Source organism: Apostichopus japonicus, chromosome 8 (assembly GCF_037975245.1).
Source record: "Apostichopus japonicus isolate 1M-3 chromosome 8, ASM3797524v1, whole genome shotgun sequence".
Classification (NCBI taxonomy): domain Eukaryota; kingdom Metazoa; phylum Echinodermata; class Holothuroidea; order Aspidochirotida; family Stichopodidae; genus Apostichopus; species Apostichopus japonicus.
The window spans coordinates 6,771,421-6,787,699 of NC_092568.1; the positions used below are offsets into that span (position 1 = coordinate 6,771,421).

At 35.6% G+C, this 16,279-nt stretch overlaps 1 protein-coding gene across 2 annotated transcripts in view; it reads left to right on the top strand.

The window, feature by feature from the left end:
- Positions 1-16,279, top strand: part of LOC139970577 (xanthine dehydrogenase/oxidase-like) — a 70,872-nt gene that overhangs the window by 39,590 nt on the left and 15,003 nt on the right. For both annotated transcript variants that reach the window (XM_071976378.1, XM_071976377.1), the window contains exons 22-25: positions 1,082-1,256; positions 1,770-1,961; positions 3,932-4,077; positions 5,457-5,547. In XM_071976378.1, the coding sequence (XP_071832479.1) occupies positions 1,082-1,256; positions 1,770-1,961; positions 3,932-4,077; positions 5,457-5,547 (604 nt within the window). The remainder of the gene's footprint in view (positions 1-1,081; positions 1,257-1,769; positions 1,962-3,931; positions 4,078-5,456; positions 5,548-16,279) is intronic.

Sequence of the window (16,279 nt, forward strand, 5' to 3'; positions counted from 1 at the left end):
AATTAATTCGTTTGTAGTGTATATGAACATGTTTATTGAGAGAGAATCAAAGCTGCGTTTCTAAGCAATTACTTTACTCTATAGTCTGGTGTTGCTCAAATATGCTCATGACGCTGTTGCGCGTGTGAGGTTTTGTTGAATCTGCAAAAGTTGTGTACCGTTTTCAAAAAGTTTAGTTTTGACATGTTGTAGACCAACTTAATTAGTGATATACCGAATTTAATTATTGAGGAATTAATCTCTAAACATTTGAAGCTTCCGGATTAAATTGGCTTATTCTTAACGCACAGAAAATATCCTCAGCTGCAACATAATACACAGTAGGAAAAGATGGGACATTTTTGACTGCAAATAACATTTTGACAATGCATTAAGGACAGATTGTGTGGAATATCATCCAAGATAGCCTTGCTTTGTAGTTCATGAAGTTCAAAAAACATTTACTTGTCCACATATTGGAATATATTTATTAACTTTTTGCTAAGCATTAACATTTAGTCCTGCAATGAAGATCAGACGTCATTCAATTTAGCCTGAAGGGCTAAATTCATTCACGAAACTTTCGAGAGATTAAGTATGTTTGAAAGTAACTCATCAATTCTCCATAAATTCAACCTATAACTACTGAAACATAAATGTTCACAGTTGCATCGAGAGCTAGGTAAATTTATTCCTCTAAAATGTGACGTGCTATTTCCAGAAAAAAGAATGAGAAAAATGCTTCAAGATATTAAGCAAAAATAGTCAAAAAGTTTGTACAAAGTCGAAATGTTAGGAGTAATTGATGACAAAAAGTCAACATTTCGAGGAATTTGTTAAATGTCGACATTAAGTAAACATTTATAAAGTGTGATAGAGAGGTTGCTTTAAACTAAGTCAATATTCGGTATAGAAAGCACTCATATTAAAACAAAGATTGTCGAGATTTTGAGAATATAAAAGTAACAGTAGATATTTGAAGATAAAATTGTCATAAATTCCAATTTCCACTTCCGTGTGATTACAATAAATAAAAGAAAAATGAACTAAAAACAAACTAACAATAGTGTTTTATATCTAACGATTTTTGGGGGAAATTTAGATCCAAGAGGCCTGTGAGACTTGTTCTTGACAGAAGCGAGGACATGCTCAGCTCAGGAACCAGACATCCGTTCTTGGCAAAATACAGAATTGGGTTTACAAAAGAAGGCAAAATTGAAGCTGCTGAAGTTCATTACTACGCTAACGGTGGGCATAGCTTCGACTTTACCCCGGCAGTGAGTAGTATATATTTTTCTACTCATTAATTAAGTTTAAGGTCCAACCTATTGACTAACTGCAGTGGAACGCAATATCCTGACAAGATTCTTTTGCCCGTAAAAGGTATCACAAGCCATATAATTTCCCCAGTAACTTACGCACACAATCGTCAAGCAAATGTTGGGGTAAAGCTTGTAGAGTTTTACGAAAGGTATAGTTTTAACTGGATAGCTGACATGTTGTTTATTTATATCTCATCAGGTTTTCGTAGAATTTTCTTATGGAACTTCAAATAATAGGAACTTTTTCCAATTTCTGATCTCCTATCCTCTATCTAAAGTCTAGCCCAACTTTAGATCCCAAATTCCCTATTGTGAATGGGAACACTTCTAACTATCTACGAACATAAACCTGAGTGTACAAGCTCTAGTGATATCCATTGTGCCATTCCCATAATGCATATGTGAATGCACCAATTTTCAATCACAAATCAAAGGGTCATAATTTGTCGTTTTCTCTCTCTCTCTAAGGTGGTTAATGTGGCGTGCAAAAATGCTGACAATGCCTACAAACTACCAAATTTTAAGTTGACAGGATACTGTTGTAAAACCAACATACCATCTACCACTGCATTTCGTGGGTTTGGTGCTCCTCAGGGCATGGTAGTTACGGAGACATGGATGACAGAAGTAGCCAACTATTGCGGCATATCACAAACAAAGGTAAGCTTAAATGTGGGAGCTATATACCCGATCGTAGTAGAGAGCAATATATACAGTGATCTCAACGTGAACAAGATTATTTCAGCCATTTTGTTAGTATCTCAGTTTATGGGTCCGGATCGTCGGTTCAATTAGGTTGACGGTCTTAATTATTTACTGTTGAAAAAGCGACGCATTGATGGTTATTCACAAAATCGTCCGTTAAATAAGGAGTGCTTATTTACCAGATTGTTGGTTGAATATGCCTAATGAAAATGCTTATTTAGCCTACACTGGAGATGGCTTCAACGACCTCACAATACCCCCATCAATTGCTTACATTTATATTTGGCAAAGTATCTTTTGTCTTTCCTACACCACACTAGGATATTATAGTGCTATCCGAACACTGATATAGATTTGACTGTTTAGAATGGATGCATATACAGAAATACTTTCCTCTGTGACTTGATGAGTCTCTCAGGTCACGGGCTGTGATCGGGTGAATAAACAAGTACGCCATGTACTTTTCACCTGACGATCGGTTAAGTATAGCCACAACCACTTTAAAAGTGCACTATGCAGTGGAAACATAAATGAGTCTGAGTGAATAGCTCCACCCTCAGCTGATTGAGAAACATTTCATCAGTTACAGGTATGGGCATGACACTATCTCGATCTCCAGCATTAATTTAAATCAAAAGCTTTGCATGTTTTAAATATTTCCGGTAATGGTCATGAAAATGTAGTTCTAAAATTTCAAGTTCATCCTCCGTCCTGGTCATGTGCCAATGCACGAGTACTTTAAAAATGTAATTGAATCATTGAAACACATTGTCAGCAAGGGCGTAGGAAACGGGGGGGGGGCTGGGGGGCGCCAGCCCCCCCAGTGAAAAATGTGGAGGGGCGGAAGTATCATTCCGCCCCCCCCGCTCCGCAAGTCAGAAAACCCCTTTTTCATTTCCAAATGAGAAAAAAAATCTCATTTGGAGCACCAAATTGCATCTAAGGCCAGGTGAAAATACAAAATTAAGTTTACAAAATGGAGTGGGTGTTGAAGTGTGCTATATTGCACCAAATTGCATCTGAGGCCACCTGGAAATGCAAAAAATTCCAAAGGGGAGGGGGACGTACACCCCCTCCCCTTACACCCCTCCCCCAGGCCGGCCATCAGTCTTCAGCCCCCCCCCCACTGAAAAGTACCTTCCTACGCCACTGATTGTCAGAGTCATAGGTAAACCGAGAAAGATGTGGGGTGGGTTTGTATAGGGTTGGTTGGGTTAGTTGAGATGGAAGGACACCACTGAGTGCGAGTACAGGATTAAGATGGTGGTACATACAGTACTCATAGTATTGCAGAGCACCCATTGCATACATGGCTTGATTAGTTTGTACTCTGAATAAGGAACAATCGGTAATCAGTATCAAGTGAAGTAGTATGTAAAAAACACCGTAAAATATATTAGACCTGACAGCAGATGCTGCTATGGAAAATTACTATATGAATGCATTACGCAACGGCTGTTTCAACTAATGACTGGTTAGGAGTCTAAACAGCTGTCCCAAAGTTTGGCTAGTAACTATACCTTGTAAAGATGGTCCAAATTGCAGATTTTAAGCTTTCAGATTGCAGTATAGTATTATCTAAGTTCTGTTAAATTGTGGACGAAATTATTGGCGAAACTTTTTAGAGCAGTCTAGTTAGTCCAGTCAATCACTGTGCATAGGTTTGATTGTTTCGTATTTCTGTTTGTAAGTCCTTCTTATTAGCAACTGGTCTAAAATGTAGCACATGCTAGATATTATAACACATAGGTTTTAACAGACGGATATACCTATTCACCTTCACCAGTGTTAACTGATAAAGCCATGAGAATCCGTTGTGCAGAGTTATTTAGGCCTACACAATTACACTTAAATTAACACTTGCTTCCCAAAAGTATGATAGTTGCAAGTAATTATCTCATCTAACCTACGCTTCCATCTTGCAGATACGTGAGATCAACTTTTATTCTGAGGGTGATTTGACCCACTGCCACCAGCCTTTGACTGGGTGCAATATTCAACGTTGCTGGGAAACGTGTCTAAATCAATGTGACTTTCAGAGGAGAAAACTAAACGTGGATCAGTTCAATAGGTATTGGTGTAAGCCTAGACCTAGTACAGAATAACAGGCATTGATGGTCTGGATTAGGATAACAAATATGAGGACAACACTCAGGTATTGGATGAACAGTCCTACAGGACAACATGAATTGATATAGAACAGGATTGGTCGATGTTGTAGGCCTACATTGCAAACCGTGTTGATGTAGTTCAGGAAAAGGTATCGATGTAGTAGGCATATGAATACATCAGATATTGATGTAGGCTAGTACAGGATAAACAAAGCTTGATGAAGTAGGCCCTATGCCTAGGCCTACGTTACAACAGTTTTTGAAGTAGTAGTGGTACATTACAACAACTATTGATGTAGAAGACCTAACGTTATATTACACCAGGTATTGATGTAATACAGGATAGGAGGTCTTTAGTAGATAGGAGGTGTAGTAGGCCTTTGAATATAGTTATTGACGTAGTAAATAATTCACCTGAAGAAAATGTACCCCACACTGCACGCACTGTAGTCATGGAATTTGGTGAAGCAAAATTTGAGATATAATTCCATTGTTTAACATAGCTACATGCATATGCGCATACTTGATCAGCTAAGTACAATTGATATAGTTGTGTCTAGCCAGATAAAGCACGGTTTAGAATGCTAAGATTATACAACAAATTAAAAAAAAAGGATCTATAATGGGAATCTTCATTGTTTCTGTATGAGGATGCTTCATATCGGTGCTACCGGTGTATATCTGATATCTATGGCACTGGGTCCTAACACTGCCGTTAATACCGCTATGCAGGTCGACTCGCGCGATCTCTCCTGTTGACAGATCTCCAAAGATTTTGTATATTGCTGTAATATCTCAATATATGTGCCAGTTAAGAAAATATGAATCACAGGTATTAGTCCAATATATTCCATGGCGGGGACTTGGATACAATTGTACTGACGCTCAAAGGCTAAACTCAGTTTAGTTGATGTGATCGAAAATTACCTCAAAGTTTCTGATTAGTTGATAACCAGAACAAAAGGTGGGCAACATTTCTTTGTTTACATGTGCTAGTTGTGAGTAGTAGAAACTTATGATAGTTCGAATTTGTCGGGTAATTTGCCTCGAAGTTTCCGTGACCATTTAAGGCATTGTATGCAGTAAATGTTTGATTTCAAGCAATAAGATTTTAAGAGCTTATTAGATTTTCACTAAAATATTGTATTATGAGTGTATTGATTAAATTTAGTATCAAATCTGTTTGATATATTCATCTTGTTAGTTGATCAAAGCTGCAGCTGTGAGTCTGTGTGTTGGGACAGGGCACATATTAAACCTGGCACTTAACTTCCAACAGCACTTCATAATTTACAATGTTCTCGCTTTCAATACAGTTTCATATTGTTCCATAATACAGGGAAAATAGGTGGAAGAAGAAAGGGATTGCCATCATACCAGCAAAATTGGGTGTTTCCTTTTCTGGAGCTGCTGAACTATTTTTGAATCAAGTAAGATATGCTTATGACTGTTTTCACTTCATTCTTACTCCTTTGGTATTTAGATATATGGAAACGTGGCATTTGCTATTTCGTGGAAATCCGGCAGGCCTTAAGTACATGGTTCAATGTGTGAATTTTGTCAAAATCGACTCTCTCCTGCAATTATAGCGATGATTTTACTTTCGGCGCCCTGTTAATTCAAAGAGTGTTTTTTCAACAATGCTAAATACATCAACTTTAAGTAAGTTTTCTTGTCGCCCCCCCCCCCCAGATGTTTACACATAGATGCCATATCTCACCTGCTGACAACAAGACGCTTTGAAGCTATTTGAAGGTCGCTCGCGCCATCTAAGTACACCCAAAACAATGACTCGCGCATAAGGTGCCTCATTATAGTACAAGGTTCGACGAAATCCTGACCTTATTGTCAAAACATCTTTTTTTCACACATAGAAACACTTGAAGCACCAGATTAGCTCAAATGTTGTGGATTTGTTGCGTTACAATTCATGGGTAGCCGCTGCTTACACAGTTGTCCTCTTTTGTGGGACAAATATTGGGACAAATATCCTAGTATGTTGTACAATCTTGTATTATGAAATAGATACATAGGGCACAAAGCCTAGCCGGCCTTATCGCTCACCAGGCTAATATTGATTAGACTGAAATGAAGGAGAGATTGCTTAACATAAATTTGTGGACCTCTTAGGAGCAGGAACTCTGAGTTTGAGGGGCACCAACAATTTATGGAGGGGAACCAATAATTAAAGGAGGGGATACTCATGTGATGTTGCTTGAGAAGATTTTGTGCACATGATGGTTGGACAAATTACGGGGGTGGAAGAACACTTGTCTAGAGGGGGCATGCCTTGTTGACCCATCCTTGCTACTGGACTGCTAAGGAGGGGTTCATATACATATAGAGTCATATAGCTGCCTTAGAAAAACACTCAGTGAATGATAAAGACTGATATAAACTGCAAAGTCATGTTGAGGCCAAACATTTTCTTACATTTTTTACTGCAATTAAAGTCTACAATAGCTGAAACTCAGTGCAGGAAGTCTTCACAAAATGGCTGCATATATTAACAGCAGGTACCCCATAGTAATAAAACAATAAAGATGCCATGATTGTCGTGTATAATTGATGATGCAGGTGCTTGGAAAATAGGTCAAAAGACAAAACGATTTTGGTTAAAACTTTACAAAATATATTTCTCTGTACTTTCTGACTATTTTCATTGGTTATCAGATTTGTACAAGTGAGAAGTATAGAATTTGAGAAGTGGAAACTGTTTAACAAACTTGCAAAACAAATGTCAAGATGGAAGAAGAAATTAATAACCTCTCTAAAAATATCCAGGTCTTCCCGACCCCAATCCACGCTCCCAATAATATGGTTATATAATTTGCTTTTAATGTTGTTTCTTTTATGTTTGCTATGTACATGCCTTTATTGAAGAATATTAAAGTTACAATGGAACAATGCACCATCATGGATGTAAGCCTGTAAACGGGTATTGCAGCATTTTAAGCATTCTGCCAAGGTACATTGTTGTCTACTTACAAGCAGTCTCTTTCTTCTGTAATATTATATTGATTTCATTTTGCAAATTAATCTCCATATGGTAACTCTCAGATGGCATCGGTGTTGCATACTTTAAGCTTTCATAATGCATAACCTCAAAAAAAGAAGATGCGTACTTCATAATAGCAATTAACAGCTAGACCTATATAGTCCTACTTGTCAAAATAGCAAGAGCAGACTCTCATATCAGTCCCAACAAAGTTTTTTATTATCACCAATACTTGAGTTGAATTCTGCTTTCATATCCTAGTAATTTCATTATAGCCTAGGCCTAATTACTACTGTAGCTTTAAACGATAACATTATGATTATTCTAGTAGTAGGCTAGGCAAGCCATATGCAATCGCCTGTCTGCGTCACTGCCAAAGATATGCCAAGGAGAGACGCAGTCTAGCGGTAATCTAATACTGATCGATGAAAAATTTTGTTATATCCTACGAGCTGTATATTTGCTCAGTTAAATGCTGCATTTCAATTTCTTGGCAACTCAAAAATGTCGTTAAGCGTGCAGAATGGTACCGTATATAAGCACTGCTATTACGTCCGAGCAGAACAGATCAAACAGCAAGTGGGACCAAACTTTTTCTGAATAGAAACATGATAAAGATTCTATTTCGCTTTCAATTCGGCTTACATGTATCCGTAGAAGTGGCTCACAATTCTGTTTATTCAGTTTATTTTATCATTTATTTTAAGCATTTCTTACAATCTGGAAAATTAATTGGGCACTTCATTGCCTAACATTAAGACTCTATGTAAAATAGTGAAAGAGACACTCCCAAAGTGGGGTACATGGAAGGGGTTCTAGCGGTTAGAAATACAGCATAATGCAGTAGTATACAGTTTCATCAGTTTGTTTTATGCCACAAGTCAGAACGGTTAAGAACAGTCTCGGTCTAGTAATAATTAAAGGTGATAGCGTCCTTCAAATCCTCACAAAATCTATGTAATCCGTGTCATTACAAACAGGAAACTCTTGCCATGGACCCCAAAAGATATATGTTTTCTTCAATTAATTTTTTTCCAACTAAGTTTACCAAGCAAAGTTTGATGTCATAGATCTTCTATGCTTAAAATCTTAGTCAGCAGTGAACAAACATCATGGCCTAGCTGGTGACTGGCTGCTTCACTTAGTGTAAAAATATATAAACTTATAATAATTGTTTTCCTATTCGCCAAATCAATCATAAACAGCGTCGTAGAAAGAAACACCCATGGATTACGAATGGTATTTTGACTTCCATTAAAAGGAAGCACAAACTTTACAGACGTCAGTTAAAGTCTCCTACAGTTATGTACAAGTCTATGTATACAACGTATCGTAATAAGCTTAATCAAGTAATCAGACTTTCGAAAAAGCTCTATTTTGACAATAAATTTAATGAGAGCAGAAATAACACAAACCATACATGGCGTACTATTAATGAAATGTTGCACAATAACCGTAAAGAATCATCATATCCTGCTGTTTTAAAAGATGGTGACCAAGAAACCAGTGATGAAAATATCATTGCGAATAACTTCAACAATTTCTATGTAAATCTTGGACCATCGCTTGCTAGTAAAATAAATAACAAAGGTAACTCACATAAAACCATCTATGATAACAATAGTCATTCAATATTCACATTCCCAGTCACTGAAGAAGAACTAATTAAAATTGCAACTTCCAACTTGAAACCCAATAAAGCAGCAGGATATGATGATTTCAAACCTGGTATTATAAAAAATGTTATTCCTTTTATTGCTAAGCCTTTGACCCATATATGTAATTTATCATTTAACACTGGCATATTCCCAGATAAACTTAAAACGGCAAAGGTTATACCAATCTATAAAAAGGGAGATTCAAATGTATATGAGAATTATCGACCGATTTCATTGCTTTCCTGTTTTTCTAAAATCATAGAACGACTTATGTTCAATCGCATATTTAATTTTCTTAACCAATATAATATTCTCTGTAAAGAACAGTACGGCTTTCGACACGAACATTCTACTGAACTGGCTTTGGCAGATGCACTTAACAGTTCACATACTAGTCTTAATAATGGCAAAAAATGCATTTGTGTATTCCTCGACCTTTCGAAGGCGTTTGACACGATCGATCATGCCATCCTTATCAATAAATTATTTTCATACGGCATTAGAGGAACTACTCTCAACTGGCTTGAAAGCTATATTTCGAACAGATATCAGTATACCTTGTATAAAAACTCTAGATCCGATCTTGCTCAAATTCGTTGCGGCGTTCCACAGGGTTCAGTCTTAGGTCCTTTGTTATTTATTCTACATATTAACGATATTTTTCATGTCTCCAAACTCGCCAAAATCATTCTCTTTGCTGATGACACCAGTATTTTCTGCGAGAGCAACGACATAATCACATTATCTTCCAACGTGTCAAATGAATTAAATAAATTATGTAATTGGTTTTCAGCCAACAAATTATCACTAAATGTACAAAAAAGTAATTACACTTTCTTTAATACTCGTAATACACTTATTTGGAATAAAGATATATGTATGGATGGGAAAATAATTAAGCAAGTTTATACTACTAAGTTTTTAGGTGTAAATATTGATTGTAAACTTACAGTAGCTGGCGCAACCATATTTCAACTATTTGCAGTATAATTGCACGGAATGTTGGCATATTATCTAAGTTGAAATATTATCTATCGGAAAACATACTCAGAACACAATACCCGACCCTGGTTGTCCCGCATCTCACTTATTGTTCCATTAATTGGTCTGGTACATACAACACCAACCTTAACAATCTTATAATACTCCAAAAGGCAGCCATTCGCCACATAACACACTCAGCCCCACGTGAGCACACCAGTCCCCTATTTAAGAAACTCAACTTACTAAAATTGCACATTAAAGTTAAGCTTGCATTATTTGCCTACAAGACCTGGAATGGATTACTACCAGCTGCCTTTGACAATTTTTTAACCAGTAACAGAGATGTACATAATCATAACAAGAGGCATGCTAATCATGCCCACTATAATCTCTAAAATACCACCATTGGAACTTTAAGCCTACAAAACCATGCAACAAAAACATGGAATCTTCTAATGAACGATTTAAAGAGTAAAAAGTCAGTCACATCCTTTAAGAAGTGGTTTTGTAGGGAAATAATAGCTAGTTACTGACTAAAACCAAATTATACCTGTATGTAATTACTATATATATATATATTGAACATTTAATTTGTACTTATATTTATGTATGTATTCATTCACATATATATACTTTGTTTATTCTTTTCTTTTCTTTCTTCAGGGAGTCTTCCACATTGTTAAGCTTTTAAGCTTTATGGAAGACTTCCCTCCACTTTGTACTTTTGTGGCAAACAAAATAAAATAAATAAATATATAAAAGACTACTGGACCTTGAAGCAAGAGCAGCAGTACCCTATGTAGTGTGTTTAAACCTTACTTACGTAATAAACAACTAGATACTCCAAAACACTAAGCAAACGATCTTTAAATGTCTTAGAAAATAGTCAATAAACCAATGGATTAAGTTCTCTAGCACGGAAAATGGTAAAAACCGCATTTGCAGGGAGGCTATGCAAGTAAGTTTGTCCCGCACTGCCCGACATCCTGTTTCTAGAAATTGAGAGAACAAAGAGGGGAGGAAATGAGGAAGAAGATGATGACAGAATTCATGCATGGAGAGCCAAACAGGCAAACTTTTACATAATAATTTTCATGATAACTTTACACCACTTTGCCACAATAGCATAGTGAGTTGACGCTTTTGGGTGAGCTGTTGATCTTCAATTTGCTGCAGGCGACAAGCAAGAAGTAGGTTCTATGTATAAATTTCTTTGATTTTCGTATGATGGTGACGGATGAGAAATGAATGAAGTATAAGACAAGAATATTGCCCTCCGTTGATACAGCTTTGCCTCCCTTAAATGACAGTTTTATAAATAGATTTGCCTAGCGAGGAAGTTATGCGAGGAGCTATACTACCAAGTCATTGTTTATCATTGACCATCAACACAAGTGCAAATGGCTGAGGGAAGATAATTAACAATGAGTGGAACGCAACACCCATAAGCGAAGTAAGCGTTGTTTCAGCAGGGAGTTGCTTCAGGGAGACTGACTTGTACCTGCAGAATTGGGTAATCTTGCAGGTTACTGGACCAGGTTTCTATTGTAAGACTTTTCACGTAATGAGGATGCATGAAATTATCTGAAACCTCCATCAAACTCTGTCAAACATTGATGATGTAAAAGGGAGTGACTGCCTAATTTTCTGTTATTTTATCACTTTGTTTCATAACCTTTGTTTAAAGGACACTTAACAGAGGTTTGTGGCTTAAGGTGATTTCTGAAATATTTCATTTCTTTCTTTGAAAATATGAACATATCTGGGCTGCGAGTTAGCTTATTAAGGTCTAAAGTGAGAAATGTTGATGAGCGCAGCACTCCACCTCATAGTTAGCCCATATTTAATGAGTTTCTCAGATTAAACCAAACTTCAAATGGGTATATCTTGGAAAAAATAAGAGATTCCGAAAAATGTCAACATATTTTGAATGAGATGATCACACATAAGAAATGTTTTGAATAGGGGCAAATATGCTAGGAATCCAAAGTTCTAGTCTTTGTAAAGAGTAAAGTAAATGTTCTCATTTACTGTACTTGTGACAAGGATAACTAAGCATTTTGTCTTCCTGGTTTGTAATACAGTAACAATAAACCCAACTCATCTCTGACAGTTCACAGAGTGAAGTAAATGTTCATATGTAATTTAAATTTGACAAGGAATAACTAAGCATCTTTTTTTTCCTGGTTTGTAATACGGTGTGAATACATCCAACTCATCTTTGACAGTTCACAGAGTGAAGTAAATGTTCTTATGTAATTAAAATGTGACAAGGAATAACTAAGCATCTTGTCTCTTTGGATTGTAATACAGTTACAACACACCCAACTCATCTTTGACAGTTCACAGAGTGAAGTAAATGTTCTTATGTAATTAAAATGTGACAAGGAATAACTAAGCATCTTGTCTCTTTGGATTGTAATACAGTAACAACACACCCAACTCATCTTTGACAGTTCACAGAGTGAAGTAAATGTTCTTATGTAATTAAAATGTGACAAGGAATAACTAAGCATCTTGTCTCTTTGGATTGTAATACAGTTACAACACACCCAACTCATCTTTGACAGTTCACAGAGTGAAGTAAATGTTCTTATGTAATTAAAATGTGACAAGGAATAACTAAGCATCTTGTCTCTTTGGATTGTAATACAGTAACAACACACCTAACTCATCTTTGACAGTTCACAGAGTGAATTAAATGTTCTTCTGTAATTTAAATTTGACAAGGAATAACTAAGCATCTTGTCTCTTTGGATTGTAATACAGTAACAACACACCCAACTCATCTTTGACAGTTCACAGAGTGAAGTAAATGTTCTTATGTAATTAAAATGTGACAAGGAATAACTAAGCATCTTGTCTCTTTGGATTGTAATACAGTTACAACACACCCAACTCATCTTTGACAGTTCACAGAGTGAAGTAAATGTTCTTATGTAATTAAAATGTGACAAGGAATAACTAAGCATCTTGTCTCTTTGGATTGTAATACAGTAACAACACACCTAACTCATCTTTGACAGTTCACAGAGTGAATTAAATGTTCTTCTGTAATTTAAATTTGACAAGGAATAACTAAGCATCTTGTCTCTTTGGATTGTAATACAGTTACAACACACCCAACTCATCTTTGACAGTTCACAGAGTGAAGTAAATGTTCTTATGTAATTAAAATGTGACAAGGAATAACTAAGCATCTTGTCTCTTTGGATTGTAATACAGTAACAACACACCCAACTCATCTTTGACAGTTCACAGAGTGAAGTAAATGTTCTTATGTAATTAAAATGTGACAAGGAATAACTAAGCATCTTGTCTCTTTGGATTGTAATACAGTTACAATACACCCAACTCATCTTTGACAGTTCACAGAGTGAAGTAAATGTTCTTATGTAATTAAAATTTGACAAGGAATAACTAAGCATCTTGTCTCTTTGGATTGTAATACAGTGACAATACACCCAACTCATCTTTGACAGTTCACAGAGTGAAGTAAATGTTCTTATGTAATTAAAATGTGACAAGGAATAACTAAGCATCTTGTCTCTGTGGATTGTAATACAGTTACAATACACCCAACTCATCTTTGACAGTTCACAGAGTGAAGTAAATGTTCTTATGTAATTAAAATGTGACAAGGAATAACTAAGCATCTTGTCTCTGTGGATTGTAATACAGTTACAATACACCCAACTCATCTTTGACAGTTCACAGAGTGAAGTAAATGTTCTTATGTAATTAAAATGTGACAAGGAATAACTAAGCATCTTGTCTCTTTGGATTGTAATACAGTTACAACACACCCAACTCATCTTTGACAGTTCACAGAGTGAAGTAAATGTTCTTATGTAATTAAAATGTGACAAGGAATAACTAAGCATCTTGTCTCTTTGGATTGTAATACAGTAACAACACACCTAACTCATCTTTGACAGTTCACAGAGTGAATTAAATGTTCTTCTGTAATTTAAATTTGACAAGGAATAACTAAGCATCTTGTCTCTTTGGATTGTAATACAGTTACAACACACCCAACTCATCTTTGACAGTTCACAGAGTGAAGTAAATGTTCTTATGTAATTAAAATGTGACAAGGAATAACTAAGCATCTTGTCTCTTTGGATTGTAATACAGTAACAACACACCCAACTCATCTTTGACAGTTCACAGAGTGAAGTAAATGTTCTTCTGTAATTAAAATGTGACAAGGAATAACTAAGCATCTTGTCTCTTTGGATTGTAATACAGTGACAATACACCCAACTCATCTTTGACAGTTCACAGAGTGAAGTAAATGTTCTTATGTAATTAAAATGTGACAAGGAATAACTAAGCATCTTGTCTCTGTGGATTGTAATACAGTTACAATACACCCAACTCATCTTTGACAGTTCACAGAGTGAAGTAAATGTTCTTATGTAATTAAAATGTGACAAGGAATAACTAAGCATCTTGTCTCTGTGGATTGTAATACAGTTACAATACACCCAACTCATCTTTGACAGTTCACAGAGTGAAGTAAATGTTCTTATGTAATTAAAATGTGACAAGGAATAACTAAGCATCTTGTCTCTTTGGATTGTAATACAGTAACAACACACCCAACTCATCTTTGACAGTTCACAGAGTGAATTAAATGTTCTTATGTAATTAAAATGTGACAAGGAATAACTAAGCATCTTGTCTCTTTGGATTGTAATACAGTAACAACACACCCAACTCATCTTTGACAGTTCACAGAGTGAAGTAAATGTTCTTATGTAATTAAAATGTGACAAGGAATAACTAAGCATCTTGTCTCTTTGGATTGTAATACAGTAACAACACACCTAACTCATCTTTGACAGTTCACAGAGTGAATTAAATGTTCTTCTGTAATTTAAATTTGACAAGGAATAACTAAGCATCTTGTCTCTTTGGATTGTAATACAGTAACAACACACCCAACTCATCTTTGACAGTTCACAGAGTGAAGTAAATGTTCTTATGTAATTAAAATGTGACAAGGAATAACTAAGCATCTTGTCTCTTTGGATTGTAATACAGTAACAACACACCTAACTCATCTTTGACAGTTCACAGAGTGAATTAAATGTTCTTCTGTAATTTAAATTTGACAAGGAATAACTAAGCATCTTGTCTCTTTGGATTGTAATACAGTAACAACACACCTAACTCATCTTTGACAGTTCACAGAGTGAAGTAAATGTTCTTATGTAATTAAAATGTTACAAGGAATAACTAAGCATCTTGTCTCTTTGGATTGTAATACAGTGACAACACACCCAACTCATCTTTGACAGTTCACAGAGTGAAGTAAATGTTCATATGTAATTTAAATTTGACAAGGAATAACTAAGCATCTTGTCTCTTTGGATTGTAATACAGTAACAACACACCTAACTCATCTTTGACAGTTCACAGAGTGAAGTAAATGTTCTTATGTAATTAAAATTTGACAAGGAATAACTAAGCATCTTGTCTCTTTGGATTGAATACAGTAACAACACACCCAACTCATCTTTGACAGTTCACAGAGTGAAGTAAATGTTCTTATGTAATTAAAATGTGACAAGGAATAACTAAGCATCTTGTCTCTTTGGATTGTAATACAGTGACAACACACCCAACTCATCTTTGACAGTTCACAGAGTGAATTAAATGTTCTTATGTAATTTAAATTTGACAAGGAATAACTAAGCATCTTGTCTCTTTGGATTGTAATACAGTTACAACACACCCAACTCATCTTTGACAGTTCACAGAGTGAAGTAAATGTTCTTATGTAATTAAAATGTGACAAGGAATAACTAAGCATCTTGTCTCTTTGGATTGTAATACAGTGACAACACACCCAACTCATCTTTGACAGTTCACAGAGTGAAGTAAATGTTCTTATGTAATTAAAATGTGACAAGGAATAACTAAGCATCTTGTCTCTGTGGATTGTAATACAGTTACAATACACCCAACTCATCTTTGACAGTTCACAGAGTGAAGTAAATGTTCTTATGTAATTAAAATGTGACAAGGAATAACTAAGCATCTTGTCTCTGTGGATTGTAATACAGTTACAATACACCCAACTCATCTTTGACAGTTCACAGAGTGAATTAAATGTTCTTCTGTAATTTAAATTTGACAAGGAATAACTAAGCATCTTGTCTCTTTGGATTGTAATACAGTTACAACACACCCAACTCATCTTTGACAGTTCACAGAGTTAGTAAATGTTCTTATGTAATTAAAATGTGACAAGGAATAACTAAGCATCTTGTCTCTGTGGATTGTAATACAGTTACAACACACCCAACTCATCTTTGACAGTTCACAGAGTGAAGTAAATGTTCTTCTGTAATTTAAATTTGACAAGGAATAACTAAGCACCTTGTCTTTCTGGTTTGTAATACGGTGTGAATTCACCCAACACATCACTGACAGTGTATTTATTATTATAAAATAAAAATAAATCATATATCATCACTGACAGTTACATAATTTAACTACGAGATTGGCTAT